Source organism: Eptesicus fuscus, chromosome 24 (genome assembly GCF_027574615.1).
Source record: "Eptesicus fuscus isolate TK198812 chromosome 24, DD_ASM_mEF_20220401, whole genome shotgun sequence".
In the NCBI taxonomy this organism is placed as follows: domain Eukaryota; kingdom Metazoa; phylum Chordata; class Mammalia; order Chiroptera; family Vespertilionidae; genus Eptesicus; species Eptesicus fuscus.
The window spans coordinates 350520-377312 of NC_072496.1; the positions used below are offsets into that span (position 1 = coordinate 350520).

Sequence of the window (26793 nt, forward strand, 5' to 3'; positions counted from 1 at the left end):
AGGCTCACACTTCACCCCCTGGGCTCCCAGCAGGGACTGTTCCCTCTCCTTCTCCCCTAAACCACCCGTCCCCTGTCCCCCCAGCCGTGGGCCTGAGGGATGATGAGCCCATGGAAGGCTCAGGGTCGGGCTGGCCAATGGAGTGGGCCCGGGGGGTTGTGGGCGGCAAGGAACAGTGGGCTTCCCCCTGCTTGGTCCTTGGTTGTGGCTGCGTGTGTGTGTGTGTGTGTGTGCGTGTGTGTGTGTGTGTGTGTCTGGGGCTGGGGTGTCAGGAGTTGGTGGGCACAGGGTTGTGCAGAGGACCCCACACCTCCCTGAGGCATCGGCTGCTAGCGTCGGCCCTGCTAGTGCCACTGGCATTTGCGTTTGAGGGAGGGACCTGGACGGAGCCCACGCTGGAGGCACAGCGTGGCTTTGGGCGCCAGGAGAGCGATGGCCCAGCCGTTGTTGCTGCTCAGATCCCCCGAGAGCTCAGCCCGGCGCCCACAGTGGCAGCGGGTCCCCCGCAGGCCCCGCGGGACCGCCCCGCCTGTGTGTACGCTCGCTGGACACGCTGTGTGTGATGTGCGGCCTCCGCTCTCCGGGAATGGCCTCAGATGGAGGAAGGCAAGGGGGGCTGAGGGAGGGGGAATGGCGACTTCGGTGGCTAGGAGGATTTGGGGTAACTCCCCCCTGTCGGGCACCTGCCCCTCCTCCCCGCTTGCCCATCAGCTGTCGCCGAGTCCTGTGGGGAGAGGAAGCGCCATTCACAAGATTCCAGAGTACGTCCTGTCCCTGTGTCTCCTGGAGGGGGGCTGGGGCGCTCCGGGTTCCTGTTCCGGCCGCGGTTCCGCGCTGGCCCACATTAATTAGACGCCTCAGGATTTTCATGTTTGATTTTATGAAGCTCTATATTTAGCCAACTTGTCTGGAGCCCCAGTCTGAGGGGCGGTGCCGGTTCCGGGACAGAGCGGGGCGGCCACGGCCCGGCTTCAGGCAGCCCAGGCCCGGGGACACCGACCAGACAAATGTGACTTTGGAGCCGTGAGATGGACGTGCCAGTCGTGCGAGGAGGCCCCGCGGCTTCCAGAGGAGGTGATGTTTAATCAACTTCTCGAAGGGACGAAGGGATGGGGCTCTGGTTGACCCGAGGGCGTGCTGGCAGAGGGCGAGCCGCTGAAGCAGGGGTGCATGCGTGCGCCGAGGCCCAGGCTGGGCTGCAGGCGGGGGGCGGAGGGGGGGCAGGCGGGCGTTGAGCCCCGTGGAGACGGGGCCTGAGTGCCTGCGAGGGTGTGGAGGGTGTGCGATGTGCCCAGGTGTGCGTGTGAGGGAGTTCACTCTGGTTTGCAGGGGGTGCAGGAGCAGGGGGGCCGTGGGGAGGTAATTGTGGAATGAATCTAGGTGAGGAAGGATGAGGGGCTGGGCCTCTGGGAGACGGAGTCTGCATTCAAGAGCTAATTAGGAAGAAGGACGCGCCAAACCCGATAACCAAATATAGGTGAGAGGTGGAAGTTGGGGGGGACGGAGGGGGGCGCGACGGGAGTGGGGGGGATCCCTGAGCCCCGGAACCAGGCGATGAGTGTGGTGTGTGTGTGTGCAGGCAGGTATGTGTGTGGTGCTCATGTGTGTGCATGTGCCCATGTGTGAGTATGCATGTGCTCATATGTCTGCATATACCCATGTTTTTATGTGCCTCTATGTGCCAACGTGTATGCACATGCATGCATGTGCTCATGTGTGTACATCTGTGTTTCTCTGTGTGCGTGCACGTATATATGTATGCATGTGTAAATGGGATAAACGTGAGTTTATCTGTAGGTGGGAGATTGGGGAGGGTTTCGAGCAGGATCCTAGGGGAGGTGGGAGGGGGTGGGGCACTGGCCTGGCACAAGAGGAAGGACAGGGTCCGTGGGAGCGAGGCGGGGCCAGGAGGAGGCCGAGGGAAGCGGGTGCCCGAGGAGCGGGCGGGGGAGCCAGCGCTGCGTGCTGCAGCGGGCACCTGGCACGGCAGACTCCCGTGACACACTTGACGGGACACTGCTAACAGAGCACCTCACATCAGGGCTTAGAACAGCCCGTCTTTGCTCTGACGTCTGGTTGGAGCAGGGCCCACCCGCAGTGGGTCGTCTCTGTCCCACACGCTGCCAGCTTGCCTGGGGCGTGCGAGCCCGGAGGGCTCATTCCGTGGCCACAAGCCGTGGGTGCAGCCGAGGCCGTGGGCGGGAAGTGGGGGTGCAGCCGAGGCCGTCGTTGGGAAGTGGGGGTGCAGCCGAGGCCGTGGGTGGGAAGTGGGGGATGCAGTCTAGGCCGTGGGTGGGCAGTAGGGGTGCAGCCGAGGCCATGGGTGGGAAGTAGGGGTGCAGCCGAGGCCGTGGTTGGGAAGTGGGGGTGCAGCCGAGACCGTGGGTGGGAAGTGGGGGATGTAGTCTAGGTCGTGGGTGGGCAGTAGGGGTGCAGCCGAGGCCATGGGTGGGAAGTGGGGGTGTAGCCGAGGCTGTGGGTAGGCAGTGGGGGTGCAGTGAGGCCGTGGGCGGGAAGTGGGTGCAGCAAGGCTGTGGGTGGGCAGTGGGGGTGCAGCCGAGGCCATGGGTGGGAAGTGGGGATGCAGCTGAGGCCGTGGGTGGGAAGTGGGGGTGCAGCCAAGGCCGTGGGTGGGAAGTGGGGGTGCAGCCGAGGCCGTGGGTGGGCAGTGGGGGTGCAGGCGAGGCCGTGGGTGGGCAGTGGGGGTACAGGCGAGGCCGTGGGTGGACAGTGGGGGTGCAGCCGAGGCCGTGGGTGGGCGGTGGGGGTGCAGCGGGGCTGTGGGTGGGCAGTGGGGGTGCAGCGGGGCTGTGGGTGGGCAGTGGGGGTGCAGCGGGGCTGTGGGTGGGAAGTGGGGGTGCAGCGGGGCTGTGGGTGGGCAGTGGGGGTGTAGCCGAGGCCGTGGGTGGGCAGTGGGGGTGCAGCCGAGGCCGTGGGTGGGCAGTGGGGGTACAGCCGAGGCCGTGGGTGGGCGGTGGGGGTGCAGCGGGGCTGTGGGTGGGCAGTGGGGGTGCAGCGGGGCTGTGGGTAGGCAGTGGGGGTGCAGCCGAGGCCGTGGTTGGGCGGTGGGGGTGCAGCGGGGCTGTGGGTGGGCGGTGGGGGTGCAGCGGGGCCGTGGGTGGGCAGTGGGGGTGCAGCGGGGCTGTGGGTGGGCAGTGGGGGTGCAGCGGGGCTGTGGGCCGGGCTGCTGTCCCGTAGCATCACCGTCAGCATCGCTCTGTGCTCAGAGCCTCATGAAACCCCGTCGGCTGCGGGGGAGGGGACGCCGACCGTCTCTCGACGTCGCAGTCACCGTCACAGCGTCCGGAGAGCACGTGGGACGGCAGGACCCCCACAGGTGTGGAGCGCGGTGACCTCGACAGAAGCTGAGAGCCTGTTCGTCCACCTGCCTCTCCCGGCATCACGCGTGGCTGGTGTCTCGGCTCAGGCCCGGGGAGCGGCATCCTGGGTGCGGCTCCAGCTTGACCCCCCCTCCCTGAGGCCAAGCCCTGGCCGGTGCCAGCTGCTGTGGCGAGAGCTGTCGAGCTGTCGGATCCAGAGAGCGGAGCCGGCCGCCTGGCGTGAGACGCGGGGCTCGGGCCCTCTGTCGGCCTCCGTCTTCAGCAGCAGACGGGTCAGGAGTCGGCGGGAATAGGGTGGTGGGTGAGCCAGGAGCTGGGTGGGAGGGAAGGGGGTCTGGGGCAGGGTTCTCACCCGTGAGAGGCCAGTAACCCATCGGGGAGACACACACGTGCCCACGGGGTGGGGACGCCAGGGAGCTCCCGGCCACTCCTGCCTGGGAGGCCTCCCGGGCGCCATGTCTGCGGGCGCGTGGGTGTTGCACGTCCAGCCTCCAGAGCTGCAGGAATGTCTGCTGCCTGTCAGCTGCCTGTCCGTCTCTGAAGCCGCCGGGTGGGGAAGGGGCAGAGTGTGCCCGGGGGCCGGGCCGGGGGTGATGGTGGAGGAAGCGGAGCGAGCGGGAGCTGAGGTCGGCGTGGCAGCGGCGTGGCAGGCAGGGCCAGGCCAGTGGCCACGAGGTCACGGGAAGGGCACTGTAAGCTCCGGAGAGTTTGGCCAAGGAGAGGTAACGGGTTTACTGCTGAGAGGACTCCGGGGGCCGAGCACGGACGGGCCCCCGTCAGGGACACGGACGTGAACGTATGCAGCCCTGGTGTGTCCACGTGTCATTTCTAAAGCCCACGCCCTGCGTGACGTGTGTGCACGCAGGTCATTCGCACACCGTGCTCATGTGCCCAGCCCCGGGCGTGCGCTCTCACACGGCTCACGTGGGCCCCGCGGTCACTGCCTCCAGAGCCACCATCACCCGCCTCTCGCCCCGGCTCCTGACGGCAAATGAGATCAGAACTCTGCGAGGAATTGTCCTCTCCGCGGAGCGTGAACGTGCTACATAAATCTCCCGCCTCGGGTACACCGCCTGCGGGCGGTGGGGGAACAGGAGGAGATCTCGGGGAGGGGCGTGCGCAGCAGGGGCTCTGCAGGGCCAGGCAGCGTGAGTGACGGGCGTCCGCTCACTGGCGGTCGCCCCGCGGTGACGGTGACCTGGCTGCAGCCTTCCTCCCTGGGGGATGCGTCCTGATGGTGGAGGCTGCCGGACCTCCCCCAGGATGCAGGCGAGGGGGGTCCAGACACAGAAGCAGCCCCATCGTGTGCTCATTCTGGGAGGAAAAACGCTCAGTGGGGTCGAGGCTCAGTCCACACGTGACACACAGCCCCGGCCAGCGTGGCTCCGTGGTTCAGCGTCGACCTATGAACCAGGAGGTCACAGTTCAATTCCAGTCAGGGCACAGGCCCGGGGTGTGGGCTCGACCCCCAGGGTGGGGCGTGCAGGAGGCAGCCGGTCCGTGATTCTCTCTCATCATGGATGTCTCTCTCTCTCTCCCTCTCCCTTCCTCTCTGAGATCAATAATAAGAAAACAACACAAACAAACAAAAAACCGGCAGAAGAGTGAGAACAAAGGAGGAAGTTTGTGTGCAGAGCAGTGGCCGGGGCCATCTGTCCCTCCTTGTCACGCGGTGTCCCCTACGGCCGCCGTCAGGCACGAGGGGTGAGAGGTCCCGTCGCCCGCCGCGTCCCACGCCTGCTGCTCAGAAGCCGGCGTGGCTGTTACAAACGGCGTCCTCGCCGGGCACGCCGCTTCCAGGCAGAGCAGTCATCAATCCTGGCGGGAAGTACATTCATCTTGATTTCCTGCCCAGTGTCCTTGGGCCCCCTTCTCCGTTGGCACAGGAACGACTCCAGAAAGCATGTGAATTCCTGGCAATGGCTCCTGGGCGGGGTGGAGGGAGCAGGTGGTAGCATTGAATGAATGAATGAATGAGTGAGTGAGTGGCCCGGCCGGCGTGGCTCCGTGGTTGAGCGTCGACCTCGTGGTTGATGTCGCAGTTTGATTCCCGGTCAGGGCACAGGCCCGGGTTGCAGGCTCGATCCCCAGTAGGGGGCGTGCAGGAGGCAGCCGATCCATGATTCTCTCTCATCATTGATGTTTCTCTCTCTCTCTCTCCCTTCCTCTCGGAAATCAATAGAAATATGTATTTCTTTAAATGAGTGAATGAGTGAGGGAGGGAGTGTCATTGGTTACACGTGTCGGTGGCCCTCGAGGGCAAGGACTCCGGCGCCTGGATCCGTGTCCAGGAGCTGCTCGTGAGCGTTTGCAGGGTGGTGAGCTGACCCGAGGAGCTGGTTGCAAACAGATGGGCTGTGGCAGAACAGGGGGCACGGCCCTGCATGCGGGGAAAGCGCTGGGCGGGGCCGGGGGCAGGGCCGAGGGCTGCACCACACGGTCCGTGCCCTGGGCTTGGCCCTCCCCGCTGCCCTGTGTGCAGTGGGGTCCGGGGACCCCGTGTCGCCTACCAGGGCACCCGAGCTGAACCTGTGGAGTCAGAGTCTCGGGGTGCGGCCGGGACACCTGCGATTCTGGGAGCTCCCAGGAGACGTGTGAGGCACAGGGATTAGGGGGCGCTGGGCAGGCGGCGGCGTGGGGTCCCTGCCTCTCACCCGCTCTCCCGGAGGCCTGTGGGCGCTGACTGTCTGTAAGCCTCCCTACAGCCTGTGCGGCGAGCCTGGTACCACCCACCACAGACAGGAAACAGGCTCAGAGACGTTGACGAACCTGCCCGGAGACACACAGCACTTGGAGGGAGTTGGGGCCAGAATCTGGGCTGGTGAACATGATGCTGCCTCTCGGGGTTCCCTCTGATTTCCTGGTGAGTGCCCCCCCACCCCGGAGGCTCACCCCATCCCCCTCTCTGTCCCTGGAGCCAGTTGAGCTTTTTCTTCTTCTTTTTATTTTTTTTTTAAACAAATGTGTATTCTTTTTAAATATATTTTATTGATTTTTTTACAGAGAGGAAGAGAGAGGGAGAGAGTTAGAAACATCGATCAGCTGCCTCCTGCACACTCCCTACTGGGGATGTGCCCGCAACCAAGGTACATGCCCTTGACCGGAATCGAACCCGGGACTCTTCAGTCTGCAGGCCGACGCTCTATCCACTGAGCCACACCGGCCAGGGCGAGCTTTTTCTTCTTAATATGTTTTTTTTTAAATTGATTTTCAGGGAGAGAAGAAGGGAGAGGGAGAGAGAGAGAGAGAGCAACATCCATGAGAGAGGAACATCATCGATCAGCTGCCTCCTGCACGGCCCCTACGGGGGATCGAGCCTGCATCCAAGCCATCATGTGCCTTTGACTGGGATCGAGCCCGGGACCTTTCCGTCCGTAGGCCGACGCTCTATCCACCGAGCCTCTCCGGCGAGGGCAAGCCAGCCTGAGCTTTGATGGAAACACGCAGGCAGAGAGGGCGGGGGAGGGGTGTCCATTTGTTCTCATTTAAAGACCCACCAGCCACACAGCAGGGCCTGCGGGCACCTCCTGTCCGGAGCTCAGGGAGTCCGGTGGCCGCAGGGCCAGGTCCTGCCTGCAGCTGCTCTCTGGGCCTGAGCTCCCTGCTCCTCGCCCCGACGTACCTGCCGGCGGCTGTCACCTGCTCAGCAGATGGCTGACGGGTGGCTCCTCGCCCTGAGCTGTGCCCAGATGGGCTCGGCCGTGTCCTGGTTGCCCTGAGCCAGGCCATCTGTGCCGGCGAGAGACCCAACACTCTGCAGGTGGTGCGGAGAGAGCTCGGGGCAGGCCAGACGCAGCTTCCCCTGGCCCTGTCCCGGCCACATGCTCTCACCTGGGCCATCCCCTCCACTCCCTGTCAGCAGGGAGCCCCCTTCCTCCCCTCCGTCTCCTGGTCCTGGGGAACCGAGCGGGGGGGGGGGGGAGCGGGGGCGGGGGCACTGGCAGGGATGGGTCTGCCCCTGCCCCTGCGCTCCTCCTTGGGGTTCATTCTCATGGCCGATGGAGGGAACATGTCACCTTGTTGATTGGGAAGCAGAGCTGCCCTGAAAATTCCCTTAAAACGAAACCCAAGCCCAGCCGGTGTGGCTCAGTGGTTGAGCATTGACCTGTGAAGCAGGAGGTCACGGTTCGATTCACCGTCAGGGCACACGCCCGGGTTTGAGCATTGGCAGGGGGACACATGGGAGAGAAAGACACCCTGAGGCCCTCAGCAGACCTGGCGCTTGAGACTCCGGAGGGGGCATTGCTGTCCGCCCGAGAGAGAGAGAGAGAGAGAGAGAGAGAGAGAGAGAGAGAGAGATCCTTGAATCTCAAGGTGTCCTGGCCTCTGAGATGCAGCCAGAGCCTCCGGGGACCAGGAAGCTGAGAAGTGCTCCAATTTGACAGACATCAGGTTCCGCCAGCCTGCGTCCCGGCCTTGGGAAGGAGCCCAGCCCCTGGGCCTCCCCCACCCAGGCCTCCCGGTCCCACTAGGATCAGAGGGTGGGGGGCTGCACACTGAGGGAGGGGGTGAGAGGTGGCCTAGCCCCTGAGAAGGAGGGCGACACCCCAGCTCCAGGCCCCCCCTCCCCCCACTGGAGGCAGTGGCTGCACAGGTCCCTGGGAAAGGAGGACTTTTAGGAAAAAAACTCACCACAACAGAATCCGAGCTCCGCATTGCAGTGGCTCTGGGATCGGAGCAGCTGCTGGCAGCCACACGTCCCTGCCCGGCCCGCACCCAGGGCCGGAGGCGGGGGAAGTGGGTCACCAGCCCCCTGCCATCCCTCTGCGCACTGGGGCATCGGCAGGGGTGACAGCTGGTGGGGGCGGGGACGACAGCGGGGGTGCAGTGGCCCGGCTGGGAGGCACTTCCCGGACCCCCGACCCGGCTGTGTCTGTGGCCTTTGTCACAACGCCCTGGTTGCCCGTCATCCGGGGTACCTTTCCCGGAACCTGCAGGTCCCAGCCCTGGCACCCCCCCCCCCCCTCCTCACACACACACACACACTTCCCCGTGAGATGCCTCATCATGTCCTCTTTCTCTCCGCGAAGGGGCCAGGCAGCCTCTGCATCCACCCACCTCCGTTCTCCGGCTCACAGACTCGGAGCTGAAACTGTCCCATCCAATCCCTTGGTTTTATTAACAAGGACCCTGAGGCCCAGGGAGAAGAGGGGGCGGGCGGGGCTGGTCTTAGAACAGAGACCCGGAGTTCCGAGGTCGGAGGTCCTGTGGGGGAGGTGATGGGAAGTGGGGAGTGAGGCCTAGGGGCGGCGACTTCCTGCGGATGGACCAGGGAGTCTGTAGATTCGCTGTTTAAGGCGGCCATGGCGGCCAGCAGTGCCCACAGGCAGGGCAGGGTCCGTGTCCCCACGCCCCGAGCTTCCTGCAGAACCCCCTGGAACTCCCCCCCCCCGCCCTCACTCACCCTCCAGGACCCCCACAATGCTGGCTGGGGACCTTGTCAGGGTGGTGGGGGCTCCAGGGCCTCCATTCAGTGGCTGCTCTCAGTCTGGACCAGGGTGCTGCGGCCTTTGGGGCGAGAGGGAGGCCAGACAGGGGGTCAGGATCCCAAAACCAGCTCAGGGCTCTCCTGGGTGAGGGGCAGAGGGAAGAACACGGGGAACCACCCACACGGTCCAGCTCACAGATGGTCCAGCTGGACAGAGCTGGCTGCCAGTTCCCTCCGGGACTGTCCCAGGGCCCCCAGCCGCCAGACGGAGAGAGGCTCTGTCCAGGGTCCTGACCTCCACCTCCCAGGACCGGGCGCAGGCCGGCCCGGGTGGGGACGAGGCCTCGGGTGCTGGGCCCCCCAAAGCTGCCTTTGGGACTGCCCCGGGGCTGCCTGCGGGCCGCGGTGAGAGTGCCTCTCGCGGGGGGGCGGGACTGGACCCCATTTTAGTGGAGGCAGCTTTGCGGCAGGCTCAGGTGTCTGCACCCTCTCAGGAGAAGGAGCTATGGGGGTCCCTTCCTCCAGCCCCCTGCGCCCAATCAAGCACCACCTCGCGGTCATTACGGGGGAGCTCCCAGCCCAGGGGCGTGTCCTGGGACCCTCAGCCCCAGGAAACCCCAAAGTCTCACCCGGACCCCCTGAACTTCCCGCCCTTTCCTCCCTCCGGGCAAAGGAAGGTTTGAGGGGTCTCACAAGAGAACCATTTATGGGGGCGGGGAGGAGAGGAAGGGGCACAGCCCCGCGAGGGAGGTGGCAGCGGGGGTGTGGGGTGCGGAGGGGTGGGGAACCCCTGACCTTGAGCCCTGGGCCCTAGGTCCCTTTTTCCGTCTGAGGAGTGGGCGGGGGGAGAAGGGCGGGAGGAGGGGGGCGGAGGCGGGACTCAGGCGTCAGCCCCGGCCCCCCACGCGGACGCGCAGCCCCCGCCGGCGTGTGGGCGGCGCGCGCGCGGCCTGGAAATCCCCGACTCAGCGTTTCTGCGACCAGCGCCCGTGACGAGCGAGCTGCGCGGATCCAGACTCAGGCTCAGCGCAGCGCGGAGCCCCGTGGCCGGTGCCGCAGCGCCGCAGAGCCCGCGGGGGCGGGGCGGGGGGCGGGGAGGGAGAGGGAGGCAAGGGGGCATCCGGGGAGCTCGTGGGAAATCCCGGGCTCCTCAGTGAGGCCCTCCCACATGGCGGGGGTGCACTTCCTCTGTCGAACCCCAAACTTGATCCATGGTTCTGAGTGCGCAGAGCAGGAGCAGGAAGGGGTGCCGCTGGGGGGGGGGGGAGGGGATCGCGCAGAGCGGGCGGGGCTGGGGAGGCCAGGGGACCAGGGCTGGTGGCCCGACACCCGCAGAAATGCCACGCGGAGCCGGGGTCCCGCGGTCTCAGCGGGCGGCTTCTGGGGGCAGAGGTGGAGGCAGAGGGGGGTCACCCAGGCTCCCCGCCCCCCTGCCTCTGGTAGGAAGCCTGCCCCCCTGTGCTGGGGAGGCCGGGTCCCTACGCAGGCCCCTGTGGGAGGGTCCTATCGGAGCCAGGCCCGGGCCCGGCGCCGCAGATAACCCCGCCCCCGCCCCCCGCCCCGCCCTCTCGGCTCTCCGGAGTCGGGGCTGGACTGCGCCCCCTGGGACTGAGGCTGGGGCGCCGCGGTCCCGGCTCTCGGGGCGGAAGGAACCTCACCTCCCCGGCCCCTCCGGATTCTGCCCTTTGTCTGCCTCGCTCCACGTCCCCTCCCTCTCCGTGTCTTTCCCGACTCGGGAACCCTTCCTGCGTCTCCCCTGAAGCACATCGGCTCCCTCCCGCCCGCACGCCACCCCCTCCCCCGCCAGTCCCCTCACCCGAAAGGCTCCCCAAGCGGGTGGGCGGCGGGAGCGGCTCAGGGGCGCACGGACCGGGCGGGGACCCTCCGCATTGTCCCGCGGGCTCCGGAGGCGCGAAGCCGGCCCGCCGCCCCAAACTTCTCCAGGGGCGCGCCCTCCTCGCGCCGCTCTGCACACCCCTCTCCGCCCTCCCCGCCCACCGTCACCCCCGGTGCAGAGGGGCTCGGGCGCGCGGGGGCGGCTCCGCGGCCGGGATCGCCCTGGCGGGGCGGCCGCACCGTGCGCAGCGGATGTGAGGAGCATGTCAATTGGCGGCGGGGGAGCGGCGGGGCTGTTCCTACCGCAGAGCGAGCGCGCGCGGAGCCGGCGGGGGAGCGCAGCGGCCGGCCGCGCGAGTAGAGGGGACCTCGGCCGCCCCACCCTCCGCGCTCTCGGCGAGCTTGGCCCGCAGTGCGGCCGGACGCCCCGGGTAAGAGGAGCCGGCAGGACCCCCGCGAGGGCGGCCCTGGGTCCCGAGCGAAGCCGCGCTGCAGCCGCAGCCGCAGCCGCAGCCGCCCGCCCGGAGGGCCTGCGCGCCCGGGACCCGGCAGCGTCTCCAGGCCGGACGCTCGCACTTTCTGGGTTGGGCGCTCACAGCCGCGTAAACTAACTGCGGGACGGAGCGGGCGGCGGGAACTGGGCTCCGGAAATCCACGCGCGTCGGGCTTGCCCGGTTAGTCGCGCAGGGGGCGTCCCGAGGGGTCCCGGGCAGCCCTGGCGCGCGACCTGGTTCTCCGCGCGGGGAGCAGGCGGGCGGCCGCGCTGCTCGCTGGCACCCGGGCCTCCGGGAGGCTACAGCGCCCGGGCTGAGAACGTGGGGAGGCGGGGAAGTGGGTGCGGGGCGCCTGGTGCTGCCCCCGCCCCCGCCGCAGTGAGGAGGGGCTGGAGGCTCAGGCGCGCAGCTCGCGAGTCCCCTGGCGCAGAGCGGGACGCGCCGGGGACGCTGGCGGTGCGCGGGGCCCTCTCCCCCTCCGTGCCCGCCCCGCGCGCAGCGGTCCGGGCTGGGATGGGCGCGGCGCCGTCCTCCCCTTCCTCTCCCTGAAACTTTCTGTCCTCCAGCCGGGCTGCGGAATTGGAGGGAGCAGGAGCCCGCGGTGCCCGCCGGCGCCGGAGCCGGGAGAGGCAGGGGTGGGGGAGGGGCCAGGGGCCCCGGGGCGGGCAGAGCGCATGCTCCACGCGGTGTGCTGTGTGACCTTGGAGGAGCCGCTGCACCACTCTGAACCTGCGTGATGGAGGCGCCTCCTGAGGAGGAATGGGGAGGAGCTGGGGACAGGGTGGTTGTGGGAACCAGCCCTGGGGCGCTCCAGGAGCTGTGCACCCAGCGTTCCAGGAGGAGACGGGACGCTTCCACTCTGACCCGGCCGGTGACCTTGGACAAACACGCACCCCTCTGGGCCTCAGTATTTTGGTCTGGAAAATGGGCGTTTGGGACGTAGGGTGCCGGAAACCGCTCCCAGCCCCACACCTGATGGCCAGCTTCGGGGTTGGGGTGGGCGGGGGGGGTGGCCTCTCCAGCAGCATCCTTCTGTGCCCCGGCCTTGGGGACACTGTAGCTCCCCTCCCCCCCAAAGGTGGCAGGGCTGCGAGCCCCTCAGCCCCTCAGTCACCACCTCACCCCACTCTCAGAAGGGCAGTGGTGGAGGGACCGCTGCCTTCCGGTCTGTACATCCTCCGCAGGGGGCGCCCCTCCCTGGGGAGAGCTCCTGGGCTAAAGGGGGCTGTCAAGGACCTCCCAAGGTCATGAGCCTTGACGAGGGCGATCTGAGGGCCTGTGAGAAGGGCCTGCACCACCACAGCCATGGCTCCCACTGCTCGACCTCCCAGCCCTCCCCCAGGAAGGCCTGACCCTCCTCCGGGGTAAAGGCCGCTGCCTCTTCAGCTGAGATGAATCCATCACTCACTGGGCCTCGGGGTGTTGTGGGAAGAGTCCTGGATCAAGGTGGGAGGCTTGAGTGGGATTCTAGGCTCTGTCTCCCATCTCTGTGGGCCCCCCTCCCCCCCCACCCCCGTTTTCCTCTCCTCACCTGGACACTGAGGGTCAAACTCACACCCTCCAGGGTCCTTCCCCGCAGCTGCTCTGTGGCTGAGGTTCTGGGCTGGGGTCCGAGCAGCAGGAAGGGAGCTGGGCCGGGGCTGGGGGTGGGGCCGGTGGTCTCCAGGAAACCCCCACTTCTGTCCCGGGAGCGAGACAGCGTGAGGCGAAGTGTCTGTGTGAATGGGCCCCGTCCAGGCCCTGTCCGCCCTGGAGTGAGCCTCAGCCCCTGCCTCGGCGGGGGATCCGCCCTGTGACCTTGAGCAAGTGCCTCGACCTTCTTTGGAGCCTCTGCATTGTCAGAACGCAGTGATTGCAGCGGGGGGTGTGAGGGGTTCCGCAGACGAGCCCTCTGCGTCCTCGGGGCGGCAGCCGCGGTGACAAGGCCAGGAAGGGCTGGCACCAGGCAGCGGGACCCTCTCTGCGGGCAGCGGACATGGCGGGGCGCAGGGGAAGGTTTGCGACCTGCAGGGAGGTCTTGGGGCTTAGGAAGCTGCTCTGTCTCCCTCCCTGCTCTGTCTCTCTGTCCTCTCTCCGTCTTTGTCTCCCTCTCTTTCTTTCTCTGTTTCTCTCTGTCTGTCTGTCTGTTTCACTCATTCCGAGCAGCAATTTCGTGGAAAGGAAACTGCTCCATTTTGCTGTAATCTCCCCCGTCCCTCCCCCCCCCCAGCCCCCGCCCCCGCCCCGGCTTCCTGTGGTTAGGACAAGGTGGGCGGATATCTGCCCTGAGCCCAGGACAAGGACAGGAAGTAGTCGGACTTGAGGGCAGGCCGCAGCGCCAGGAACCAGTGCACACTCGGCTTTTGAAGGAGCCTTTGGATTGGCTGCATTCCAGCCTGCGGCCTCTCACCCGCCCCAGCCCTCCTGCTCCTCATAAATCCCCCTCATTGTTTGAGCTGCTGGCCCCCAGCCTGTGGGGGCTTTGTGCAGCTGCCTGGAGCTGAGGGGCCTACTGGGGCCTCAAGGGAGGGCTCGGCCAGAGCCCCATAAGCGGCGAGAGGCTTGCTTCCTTATTGGGGAGTGGGGGGGGGGGGGGAGCCCAGGAAAGATGTGGAAAAGTCCTTGGCAGGTCAGGACGGGCTATGGGTGATGTTCTTCCTGCCTCTGCTTCGTTCTCTTGCCTTTTCTCTCCTCTGCATCCTGCTCCCTGGTCCCCGCGTCCTGAGCTTGGGGAGGGCTGGGGGAGGAGGCCCAAAGCCCACAGCTTCTCCTCCCCGGGAGGGCAGGACGGGGCAGTGGGCCCCGCGGGGTGGGGACCAGCAGTGCCTCCATGTTATGGACCGGGAGAGAAGCCCAGGACAGGGGGGACCTCCCCAGGGTCACACAGCTGGCCGCGAGCAGGGGGAGGTTTTGAGCAAAGGCTGTCTCGTCCCAAAGTCTGCACCCCGTCTGATGAGAAAGGTGGGCGAAGGGCTCTGAGCACAGCCCAGACCCAGGGACCCTATGGGACCGTCTCTGGGCAGGTGGGCTCTGGCTCTCCCAGGCCGGTCCGCCCGTCTCCTCCCAGGTGGCCTGGCGGGAATGCCTGTGGGCACCCTCCTGGGGCCTCGGTCTTGTCCCGAATGGAGCAGGCGTGGCTCTTCCTCGCCCAGGTGAGGGCGGTGATGGCCAAGCACCCCTCCTTCCTTCCGCGGGAGGTGGACACAGGCAGTGCCTCCAGGGTTAGCTGCTCCTGCCTCTGGGGGGATGAGCTGGAATTTGGGGCCCCCCCCCCCCCAATGCCTGCATCTCTCGATAGTTCCGTGGGCTTAATGAGCTCCCTGCCGTGTGATGGCTTCGACATTCACCTTTTTCTCTAATGAGCCTCAGAGGGTGAAGCTGGGCTCCTCCTCATTGGTCGCCCCCATCCTTCCATCAGAAGGCCAGAGGCGGGGCTCTTCCCCATCTGGGTCCAGACTGAGCTCCCCGAGGCCCACGGCACCTGGACCCGGCCCCGTGGAAACCGGCCCCGTGAATAATCCAGCAACAGCAAAGCGAAGAGCACCGTGTCCATCCATCGGCAGGACGCAGCCGCGTGTCCCGTGCCTATAGGCCGGCGTGCAGACGGGCGCGTCACGGCCACCTGCCTGTCGGGTGATGCCGGTGACCCCGCAGTGGTTCTTATTTCCAGGGCGCTTCCCCCCGAGACCCCCTCATTGTCAGGAAGAGGACTGAGTTTCTATCATGACCGTCAGAGGCATTTACAGGAAGTAGCCCAAGAGTTGGTTTTGTTCGTGAAATAAGCCGGTTAGTTTTGCTTTCGTGGCTTCCATGGTTTTGTCTGTCGGCTCAGGGGCTCAGGGAATTCTCAAGTCTGCTCTCATTTTTTTTTTTAAATGTGTTTTCATTGATTTCCTAGAGGAAGAGAGAGAGAGAAGCATTAATGATGAGAGAGAATCATTGATCGGCTGCCTCCTGTACACCCCATGCTGGGGATGGAGCCCGCAACCTGGGCCAGTGTGCCCTGACCCGGAATCGAACCCTGACTTCCTGGTTCAAAGGTCGACGCTCAACCGCTGAGCCGTGCAGGCCAGGCTCTATTTTGTATTTCATGTCAGCACCTCCTAGCGGGTCCTGCAAGAGCTGAGATGTTACAGAGAACTGTGAGATCCCACGGGGCTGGGACCTGGACAGATGAGGCCGTGTGTGCATGGGGTGGCTTGGAGATAGATGAAGTTTTGAGACTCCAGGGGTTGGAACAACGACCTTGACACTCAGCCAGGCCTGCCCCAGAGGTCAGGCACCAGCCGCCCACCTGGCTTCACCTGTCGCCTTCCCCGGCTCCCAGGTGGGACCCCAGTAGAATTCCACGCTGGGATTTTCCAGTTTGGAATTTCCCCACATCTCCTCCCGCCTGTTGGCATTTTGAGGACACAGCTGCCCCCCCCCCCAGCCCCCGCCCCACCCCCGCCCGTTTCCTGTTCCTGCCCCCAGGTGGTCGGGGGAGGAAGTTGGCTGCTTCCTGGAATGTAATTGTGCCCCCAGGACTTGCCTGACCCACTTTACTTCCTGGAGACCACAGCCTGTCAGAGGCACGGGCAGTAATGGGCATCTCCTCGGAGTGAGTGGCGGCTCTGCCCCAGGGGCTGCTGGGTCTGGGAGGGGCAGGGACAGGCCGTGTCTTCCTCAGCTGCCCTCCGCAGGCGTCCATGGGTGGCAGAGCAGTGACCATCAGTTTGTCCCTGCCATGCCCCCCCCCCCACAGTGCTTCCCAAGCCCCCTAGAGTGTGACCAGGGCCAAGCCCCCACAGCCCACCCCTGCCTCACACTCACAGCTCACCCCCCGCCCACCCATGACAGGTGGGCAGACCTCCAGGTCCCAGCAGTGCCCCCCGCCCCGCCACTTTCCATAACCTATAGCAGGCAGCCCAAGGCCCACTGACCTCCAAGCTTTCATGGGTCCCCACTCAGTCACCCATTTGGGGTCCCCACCCTTCCCAGTTCCCCAAGCATCCTGGCACTGGTCCCTGAGAGACCCTGCCTGCAGGAGTGGGAGACCCCAAAGGCTGCTGGGCAGGGGGACCCGATGAAAGCCCAGTGTTCTGAGTCTGGGGGGAAGGCATGGGGGAGCAGGGGGGCCCTGAACTGGCCATGGGGGGCCCCCAGCAGGCTGCTCCCTGGCCAGCCGGGTGGACGGTGACTCGGCAGCTTCCCCTCCAGTGGAGAGCGCTGTACAGCCGGGCTCATGGTTTCTTCCGCTGCTAGCTGCGGTCCTGCAAGGCAGCGCTGGGGCACCCCTGCCCCTCACCCCTGTACCCACAGAGCTGGCCAAGGATGAGCATCACCAGAGGGCTTGCTGGGGCTACAGAGAGCAGGACGCGGGCGTGGGAGAGCTGTGCCCCATTCAGCAGGAGACTCGTGTGATGGGACGGGACCGCGTCACTCTGGGGCCTGTTTCTTTGTTTGCTCAGCATTTTCTGCAGGTTCCCCGAGCTCACACAACCCAGGACTTTGTGGTTTAAAAAGATCTGCTCCCAAAATCTGGGTTCAGAGAGGAAACCCCCACAGCAGGCATGTGGGGCTGAGGGTTGCACAGGGTGGCTGAGCCAGGGGACCGGGCCAGGTACCTGGCCTTCCGCTCTGAGCCTCAGGCCTCTGCCTGGCCTCCTCTCCAAGGGCCTGGGATTGCTGAGCTCAGCTTAGAAGCACGAGAAGGGAAATGCGTTGTTGCAGCAGGAGAGACTGAAGGTAGACACAGGAAGGACTTTCCAGCCCGCAGTGGCCGCAGCGGCCGCCTTGTCCCACCCGGGAAGACGCACGGGCCACTGCACCCAGGGATCTCACAGACACGGGCAATTCATTATCAAAACGTGCCCGGAAATGAATTCATTAAAACCGTATCCTCTGTCTCCCAGGACCCACGGGTCCGGAAAAGAACGGCATAAATTCATCCTTAAGGGTTGAACTTTGCTAGCCTGTGCGCTCCTGCGAGAGGCATCTTGCTGGCTAACCTACTTCCATCTCATTAGCGCGGCGTCTGCAAATGCAGGTCGGGAAGATGAAGACGTGTCCACTTAGCTCCTTGTTATCCGCATCGTCCGAGGCCAGGCCCGAGGGGGGCAGTCTGCGGGAGCGTGGTCCCCGCGTCCTGGTCGGTTGGTTTGGGGGGACAGGTGGTGGTGAGTGTGGGCGTGGGTGTCACATCCCCAAGTCTAACTCCCTGGCGGCCCACCTGCCAGGTGTGGTTGGTGGCGTTTCCACCCGGGACTACAGCCGGGCTCTGAGCACCTGCAAGTGTTGGGAGTTAAGGGATGTTCCTGCGTGTTGTTAGGCGTGGCCACAGGGAGGCGTGGCCATGGGGAGGCGTGGCCACAGGGAGGCGTGGCCATGGGGAGGCGTGGCCCCAGGGAGGTGTGGCCCCGGGGAGGTGTGGCCCTGGGGGTCTTGTGCACACCACCCCCCATGCTATCCTGCAGACCTGTCACTAGTTGGTCAGAGTCAGAGAGGTGGTTACCCCTGCCTACCCACCCCAGGCCACACGTGGCTGGTTCCCATGGCCACTCACTAGTGCTCTGAGGTATGTGTGCCAGGACCGCATGCATCTACCGCCTCACCCGGCCCTGCCACCCTCTTCAGACCTGCAGGCCAGTGAGCGGGTGCCTCCATGGGCCGGGGCCCAGCCCCCGCAGCATCTCTGCCTAATGGCCTGTCTCATGCTTTCCCGCTCCGGCAGTTCTGAGCAGAGAGAGGCGCTCACTCTGCTCGGGGCCCCTGGAGCCCATGGTCATTTATCATCCTCAGCTCTCCCAGCCGCTGTCTCCTGCCCCCCCCCCCCCCCGCCCGCCCCAGGAGTGCAGCTTGAGCAGCGAGGGGGGCCGGGCAGCTACCCAGCCCCGGGGACTTCGCTGTTCCTTCCTGCTGGGTTCCCGCTCAGATGCCCGCACCCTGCGCCCTGAGTAGGGACTGGTCCTGGGGTGGAGGCGGCTGTGCTGTGGGGAAGGAGCATGCGCTGTGCGGCCTCGGACCAGTCCCTTCACCTCTGGGCCTCTTCCCCACAGGAGTCTTGAGAATTGGTGCGAAGTCATCAGCATCTTTGACTTGTTTCCTTAGCTTCTGGGGGAACACGTACGGGTGAACTACCCCTTAGAGGGAATATGACACTTCGGTTTTTGTCGTTGTTAATCCTCACCCGAGGATATTGTTCCATTGAGTTTTAGAGAGAGTGGAAGGAAGGGGAGAAACACAAAAAGAGAAACCTGGATGTGACAAAGGTCCATTGGTTGGTTGCCACCAACACGTACCCCAACCAGGGTACATGCCCTTAACCGGAATCGAACCTAGAACCCTTTAGTCCACAGGCCGACGCTCTATCTGCCGAGCCAAGCCAGCTGAGCTGACACTTGTAGTTTTTTTTAAAAAAAAACACCTAAGTTGCTGATACCACCATAGTTCAGGACTGGGCAAGGGCTAAGAGGCCAGAGGGCACAGCATCGCACATACCAGACCTCTGACCCCTCCTGTTCCTCACGTATATCCCTGAGCACCTACTACGTGCTGTCAAAGATCTGCAGTCACGGTTCTTAAATCCCAGTGAAGGGCAGACAACAACTAAAACACAGCCTGTCGGTGACAAGTGCAGTGAAGGAGGGGCGGACAGTCCCAGGGGACCTCATGGAGCTGATGTGAGCCCGTGGGGTCTGCGGCAAGAGCGTCTCTGGTCCAGAGAGCAGCAGGTGTGAGGATCCGGGTTACCAGGGAGGACGCAGTTCTTGGAGGGGACGAAGCCCTGGTGTTTGACCACAGGACTGGGAGGGGCCCCTGGATGCTCACCTGGCCTTCCCCTCCCACCCACAGCCACCCCTGCAGCCACCATGTGGAACATCTTCAAGAAGAACCAGCAGCCTGAGGCGGCTCCGGCCACCACCACAGCCACCATGCCCGTCGGGCCCGTGGGCAACTCCACCGAGAGTGGGGGTGCCGGGGGGAGCAAGGAAGACATGTTTACCAAGCTGAAGGATAAATTCTTCAATGAGATGAGCAGGATCCCCCGTGAGTGTCCCCGAGGCTGGGTGTGGGGGGACCCAGGGGCACAATTGGCTGGGTTCTTTCCTAAACCCGGGTTTAGGCTGTATTATTGGGCCACCCTGTCAATAATGGGGGGTGTGGGGTGGCTTACTGAAGGGAGCAGGGGGTTTATGTGGCCCAACCTCCCAGGGAAAAAAAGTTCTTATACAATTTAGAAAACTGTCAAAAGATGAAACCAAAATATTAAAAAATATATTTTTAAAGATTGATGTCAGAGAGGAAGGAAGAGGGAAAGAGAGAGAGAAACATCAATGATGAGAGAGGATCATGGATCGGCTGCCTCCTGCACGCCCCACACGGGATCAAGCAACCCAGGCATGTGCCCTGACTGGGAATCAAACCAGTGACCTCCTGGTTCATAGGTCAATGCTCAACCACTGAGGCACACCGGCCAGGCAGTGATGGACATTTTAGTACCTTATGGTGCCCCTGCCTTCTGAATTCCCGGCTCAGTCTGTGTGGGAGACAGAGGCCACACTCAGCCCCACCAGCTTACTAGTACATGGTGGTCAGGACCATGGACAACACACAGTTAGTTCAGCACCGCGGACAGCAGTCAGGTGGGTCAGGACCCTGGACAGCATCCAGTTGGTTCAGCACCATGAACAGCGGTCAGGTGAGTCAGCACCACGGACAGCGGTCAGGTGATCAGGACCACGGACAGCAGCCAGGTGGGTCAGGGCCATGGACAGCATTCCAACCTGTGCACTCTGTGGGATCCCGGCTCTTCCCACCTTGTCCAAGGGCCACCCCACCCTCTGCAATCCGACCAGTTCTCCATGGGTCAGACTGGTCAGCGCTCGTAGAGCCCAGTTCACCTCCCTGCGTGTTCAGCCCGAAGGCATCTCCCTGTTAGCAGGCGTGTCCACGGGGCCATGGGCTAGCTACCCGTGATACGGCAGGTGAAGCACATGCAACTTCCCTGAAGGTCGCGCATGAGTGTGCGGTTGAACCTTGCGGGGTGGGCAGGGGCCACGGTCCCCATCCAGGGCCGAGCCCTGCTGACGTCCGGCTCTCCCGTGGTCAGTGCCGCCCTGGGCGCTGATAGCCATCACCGTGGTGGCCGGCCTCCTGCTCCTCACCTGCTGCTTCTGCATCTGCAAGAAGTGCTGCTGCCGGAAGAAGAAGAACAAGAAGGAGAAGGGCAAGGGCGCCAAGAACGCCATGAGCATGAAGGACATGAAGGGCGGGCAGGTAGGACGGGGGGAGGGCACTGCTGCCCCTCAGAGGCCAAACGAGGGCCACTGGGCTCTGCAGCCACCGGGTCCCCCCTCTCCCCCCTGAGACTGTGCACGGTCCCCACTGGCTACGTCTTCGGCTTCACCTGTTGACCCAAGGTGTTCATGGGAGAGGAACTGGTGGTGGTGGTGGTGGTGGGGGGGACTTGTTCTTGAAAGGGCAGAGGAACAGAACCCGCATTGACCCCAGGAGAGGCTGTTGGGACAAAATGTTGGAGGGAGACCCCCCATCTGGGAGGCCACCCCAGGAGTGAATTGTAGCTCCTGTCGGAGGTCCCATAGCCTCTAGCTGGGGGCGGGGCAGGGACTGGACGAGGCCAAGTGCAGTCTGTCTCTAGTCCCATCATCATTCGCCCTGTCCTTTGGGGCCGGTCAGCTGGAAGGTCCTTCACACACCCAGGTTTCCCCTTCGAAGTTTGCAGAGGCCCCGGGGCTCCCCTTCCCCCCCGGGGGTGACAGTGGAGGAAGGGCCTGTCCTCAGCACGAGCCAGGAAGCAAACACCTCTGTGTGTTTGTGTGCACATGTGTGTGTGTGTGCACATGTGTGCATACGTGTGCACATGCATATGGGGGGAAGGGGCCTGCCGTGGGGAACATGGGGGCTCCAAGAACACCCCAGGCACAGCCCAGCCAGGTCCCCCATCTGGGAGGCCACCCCAGTGGCTGTGACCCCAGGGGCCTGTCTGGGCTGCAGAATTTTTCTCTTAACGACATTCTCCCTTCTCTTCCCACCTCTGTGGACTCGCCCGCTCCTGCTCCCTGGGACTGCTCATCTGCCTGGTAAGTCTTGCCCAGGGTGTGAGGGGCCTGAGCTGGGGAAAGTATGGGGGTGGGGTGGGGGAGGGCTGACAAGGGAGAGGCTGGGTCCTGCAGGGGAGAGGCACAGGGCGGGGCCCCGGGGGACTGCCCGCCCCCACAGTTCCCCTCCCTCCTCCTCTCCCGACTCTGAGCCAGTCTGCACAGAGGGCCCTCTTCCCACGACCCCTGTGCTGGGTCGGGCTGCTCTGTCCTCTCCTAACCCTGTCCCTCTCTCCACAGCCCCCACAGGACGATGACGATGCAGAGACCGGCCTCACTGAGGGGGAGGGGGAGGGCGAGGAGGAGAAGGAGCCGGAGAACCTGGGGAAGCTGCAGTTCTCCCTGGACTACGACTTCCAGGCCAACCAGGTGGGTGGCTGGAGGGGGCAGCAGGGGACAGAAACCGCCCCCTCGAAGAGGGGCAGGCTGGGAAGGACCCTGGCCTGACTCTCTCCATTAACCCCCCCCCCGACCTTGGGCCAGTCGGTGTCCTCTCAACTCCGGTGACCCCTGTGTGTTCTAAGTTCTTGGGGATGAAGGTGGGACAATCCTCCTCTTGCCCCAGCGTTGCCCCCGGACCCCGGCTGCTGGGAGGGTTGCTGGTGCTGCTCAGACAGAGCGGGTGAGGGGTGGTCCTGAGACTCCGCGGCCCCCCTGTCTCCACAGCTGACCGTCGGCGTGCTGCAGGCCGCAGAACTGCCCGCCCTGGACATGGGAGGCACCTCAGACCCTTACGTCAAAGTCTTCCTCCTCCCAGACAAGAAGAAGAAATACGAGACCAAAGTGCACCGGAAGACGCTGAACCCCGCCTTCAACGAAACCTTCACCTTCAAGGTGACGAGGGCCGGAGGGTGGATGGCGGGCTTCCTCCGGACCCCAGGCCCACGTGCCTCCTGCTCACCACTGCTGGCTCCGTGCTGTGGCTGAGTTCACGGAACCGACTCAGCCTGGAACGAGGGCGGCTGGATCGGGGTTCTCCCCACCCCCACGGTTCCCCCAGAGCCCGGGTCTTCCCTCCGTCTCCACAGACTCACCGGGAGTCCCGCGGGCAGTGAGTGGGGAGAACGCTGGGCCCAGGGCCCTGCCCACAGCAGCCCCTGCAGGCGCGTGCGCCGCCCCGACCTGCTCTGACCCTGCCCGTGCCCTGCAGGTGCCGTACCAGGAGCTGGGGGGCAAGACCCTGGTGATGGCCATCTACGACTTCGACCGCTTCTCCAAGCACGACATCATCGGGGAGGTGAAGGTGCCCATGAACACGGTGGACCTCGGCCAGCCCATCGAGGAGTGGAGAGACCTGCAGGGCGGCGAGAAGGAGGAGGTGAGAGCAGGGACAGGGCCCCAGCGCCGGGGACGGGGTTCGGGTCCAGCGGTGAGGCGCTGGGCCCCTCGCGGAACCTCCTCAGACCTGGGAACTGCTGTTACTCCTACAACGTCTGCCGCCACCCGGGGCCCGCGGTTCCGGGCTCGGTGCCTCAGTTTACTCACGAGGAAAGCACCCGTTTGTCCGGCAGCTGCTACAGCGTCCACTCACCCTCCAGAGATGGTTTTGTTTCGTTGAGTCCATCAGCTTGCTCCCCGCCCCACCCCTCCTCACAGGCCAGTGTTCTCTTGGTGGAGAGCAAAGCTTCTCACGGGCAAGGACAGGAGGGACAGAGGGATGGACAACGGTGGCCACATCGGTGCTCACATGCTCCATGGTGGGGAGGGGGACAACTTCCTTCCTTTTTTAAAAAAATATATTTTATTGATTTTTCACAGAGAGGAAGGGAGAGGGAGAGAGAGTCAGAAACATTGATGAGAGAGAAACATTGATCAGCTGCCTCCTGCACACCTCCTACTGGGGATGTGCCCGCAACCAAGGTACATGCCCTTGACTGGAATCGAACCTGGGACCCTTCAGTCCACAGGCCGACGCTCTATCCACTGAGCCACACCGGTTAGGGCCAACTTTCTTTTTAAAAAGTATTTTTATTAATTTCAGAGAAGAAGGGAGAGAGAGAGAGAAACATCAGTGGTGACGGAGAATCATCAATCCGCTGCCTCCTGCACGCCCCCCACTGGGGACAGAGCCTGCAACCCGGGCCTGTGCCCTGACTACCTGGGAATCAAACTGTGACCTCCTGGTTCATAGGTCGACGCTCCACCACGGAGCCACCACGGAGCCACACCGGCCGGGCCACTTACCAGAGGTTTATCGAGCACCAATATGTGCCTGAGCGCCCTCTGTCCTGGCCAAGCCCTGCAGGGTGCCCCGAGTTCCCAGCTGTGATGGAGGGGAGCAAAGAGGCACTTAAGGAACCTTCTTCACCTGGGGGCTGACGCTGGGCCGGGGAAGGGCCCGCACCTGAGTCTGTGGCACGGGGGTGCCCGTCTCTGAGAAGCGGTGACTGCAGCCCGGTGGGCAGAGACCTCAGGAGCCGCCCCCTCCCTGCTCAGCGTCTCTGACCCTCCCGTCTCTGACCCTCCGCCTGTCACTGATCCCAAGGACTCCCGCCCCGTTTACTGGAAGGAGGTGCAGTGGCAACAACAGGGAAAGGGCAGCAAAGTGCTCCGAGGTCCTCGTGTCCTCACGCGCAGCCGTCCCGGTGGGCGGAGACCTGGGGGGACGGTTCCCAGGTGCTGCCTCCAGGGCCCTGGGTCCGTCCACCTCGCTTAGGCCTGGGGTAGCAGGTACCATGTCCGCCCCCCCGCCCCCCCAGGCACCACCCTCCCACACCTGCCTGCAGCCCGTCCTCCACGCTCCACCCCGGCTGCTGCTCCCTCTCCCCCCCGGGGATCTGACGCTGAGCCACCTGCTCGGGCCTCCCAGCTGCGGGGCCGGGAGGGGGCCGTGCCAGAGGCGCGGGGTGGCCGAGCTGACCCAGGTCCATCTCCCTGCGCAGCCGGAGAAGCTGGGCGACATCTGCACGTCCCTGCGCTACGTGCCCACGGCCGGGAAGCTCACCGTCTGCATCCTCGAGGCCAAGAACCTGAAGAAGATGGACGTGGGCGGCCTCTCGGGTACGTGCAGCGCGCCTGGCCGCCACTGGGTGGCAGCAGCGAGCCTCCCACCTGGGTCAGGCGGCTCTGAGGGCTGTGAGTCCCCTCACCCCCAACCCTGAGGGCAGGACCGGGCGTCGGGCTAGGCGTGGGGCTCCCCAGAGCCCCCCTTTCTCCGAGGGCCCCCTTCCCGACTCCGAGATGCCTTCGGGGCTCTCCTCTGAGTCCGAGGTTGAGGATTCTCCTTCCCCCAGGAAGCGTAGGACGTGGTGGATGGGACTCCGCCCTGGGAGGGGGCTGGAGGGACAAGTGCCCTGGGTGGGCCTGGCCCCCGGCACAGGCGGGCGTTCTGACTCCCGAGGAGCAGGCTGTGACCTTGGCCAGGCCACGTCCCCTCTGTGGGCGTTGGCTTCCCACCGGCCAGGTCAGGGGGATGGGATGGGGTGGGGACGCCTGGGGCCTGTGGTCCCCTCGTGGCCTCCCTCCCTGCGGCCCGGGACCACATCACCCAGTCACCCAGCAGCCTCACACTTCCTGCAGGGCCTTGGGTGCCTCCAGCCTGGTCTCGAGGGGGGTGCTGGGCCGGTGGGAGGCGCTGGGGGTACCGAGGGGTTCCCTCTCCCCTGAGGGAGGCGCTGAGGGTACCTGGGGGTTCCCTCTCCCCCAAGGGAGGCGCTGAGGGTACCTGGGGGTTCCCTCTCCCCCGAGGGAGGCGCTGAGGGCACCTGGGGGTTCCCTCTCCCCAGAGGGAGGCGCTGAGGGCACCTGGGGGTTCCCTCTCCCCCGAGGGAGGCGCTGAGGGCACCTGGGGGTTCCCTCTCCCCCGTGGGAGGCGCTGGGGGCACCTGGGGGTTCCCTCTCCCCCGAGGGAGGCGCTGAGGGCACCTGGGGGTTCCCTCTCCCCCGTGAGAGGTGCTGGGAGTACCTGGGGGTTCCCTCTCCCCTGTGAGAGGCGCTGGGGGCACCTGGGGGTTCCCTCTCCCCCGAGGGAGGCGAGGAGGGTACCTGGGGGTTCCCTCTCCCTCGTGAGAGGTGCTGGGGGCACCTGGGGTTCCCTATCCCCCGTGAGAGGCGCTGGGGGCACCTGGGGGTTCCCTATCCCCCGTGAGAGGCGCTGGGGGCACCTGGGGGTTCCCTATCCCCCGTGAGAGGCGCTGGGGGCACCTGGGGGTTCCCTATCCCCCGTGAGAGGCACTGGGGATCCTGGGGGTTTCCCTCTCCCCTGTGAGAGGCGCTGGGGGTTCCCTCTCCCCCGAGGGATGCGCTGAGGGCACCTGGGGGTTCCCTCTCCCCCATGAGAGGCACTGGGGGCACCTGGGGGTTCCCTCTCCCCCGAGGGAGGCGAGGAGGGTACCTGGGGGTTCCCTATCCCCCGTGAGAGGCGCTGGGGCTCCTGGGGGGGTTCCCTCTCCCCCGAGGGAGGCGCTGGGGGCACCTGGGGGTTCCCTCTCCCCCGAGGGATGCACTGAGGGCACCTGGGGGTTCCCTCTCCCCCAAGGGAGGCGCTGAGGGTACCTGGGGGTTCCCTATCCCCCGTGAGAGGCACTGGGGCTCCTGGGGGGGGGTTCCCTCTCCCCCGTGAGAGGTGAGGAGGGTACCTGGGGGTTCCCTCTCCCCCGTGAGAAGTTCTGGGAGTACCTGGGGGTTCCCTATCCCCCATGAGAGGCGCTGGGGGCACCTGGGGGTTCCCTCTCCCCCGTGAGAGGTGCTGGGGGCACCTGGGGGTTCCCTCTCCCCCGAGGGAGGCGCTGAGGGTACCTGGGGGCTCTCCCTGCGCAGACCCCTACGTGAAGATCCACTTGATGCAAAACGGCAAGCGGCTCAAGAAGAAGAAGACGACGGTGAAGAAGAAGACGCTGAACCCCTACTTCAACGAGTCCTTCAGCTTCGAGATCCCCTTCGAGCAGATCCAGGTGCCTGGGCCTTGGGGGGCGGGCGGGCGGGCGGGCGGGCGGTGGTCTGGGCTCGAGGGGAGCCGTGCGGGCCCGGCCCCCCTCCGCCGGCCGACCCCTCCCGCTCTGTCTCCGGCAGAAAGTCCAGGTGGTGGTCACGGTGCTGGACTACGACAAGCTGGGCAAGAACGAGGCCATCGGCAAGATCTTCGTGGGCAGCAACGCCACGGGCACGGAGCTGCGGCACTGGTCCGACATGCTGGCCAACCCGCGCCGGCCCATCGCCCAGTGGCACTCGCTGAAGCCCGAGGAGGAGGTGGACGCTCTTCTGGGCAAGAACAAGTAGGAGGGGCGGCCGCCGCGACCGCACGGCCGGCTCGGACCGACAGACCCAGAGCTCTCGATACCTCAGTGACGCCCTAGAGGTTCCTCTCCCATGTGGTCGCGTCCTCGTCCCCCCTTCCTGTCCATCTGTTTAAAGACCGGCTTCCCGCTGGCGGCTCTGAGGAGCGTCCCCGACGAGGCGGACGAGGAGCCTGGCTCTTGCCATCGTCCGGGAGCCGCCCGCTGCATGTCCGTCATCGCCATCGCCATCGCCATCGCGGTCCCATCAGGGTCCCTCGGTCCCAGCCTCGCCCGAGCCTCGCGGGAGTGAGGGCCTCTGGCGGCAGAAAGTCGCGACGCGTCCCGTTGTCTGCGTGTTCTGGACCCTCACAATGGCACTTCCTGTTTCCTGGGAGGGAA

The 26793-nt window shown here is 65.2% G+C and overlaps 1 protein-coding gene across 1 annotated transcript in view; it reads left to right on the plus strand.

Annotated features, from left to right (window-relative positions):
- Positions 1 to 26395, plus strand: part of SYT2 (synaptotagmin 2) — a 40541-nt gene extending 14146 nt beyond the window's left edge. Inside the window, exons 2-9 of the mRNA XM_054713016.1 lie at positions 18912 to 19106; positions 20170 to 20336; positions 21428 to 21547; positions 21845 to 22012; positions 22329 to 22496; positions 24061 to 24178; positions 25937 to 26070; positions 26189 to 26395. Coding sequence (XP_054568991.1) covers positions 18929 to 19106; positions 20170 to 20336; positions 21428 to 21547; positions 21845 to 22012; positions 22329 to 22496; positions 24061 to 24178; positions 25937 to 26070; positions 26189 to 26395 — 1260 coding nt within the window. The 5' untranslated portion in view covers positions 18912 to 18928. The remainder of the gene's footprint in view (positions 1 to 18911; positions 19107 to 20169; positions 20337 to 21427; positions 21548 to 21844; positions 22013 to 22328; positions 22497 to 24060; positions 24179 to 25936; positions 26071 to 26188) is intronic.
- The last annotated feature ends 398 nt before the right edge of the window (positions 26396 to 26793 follow it).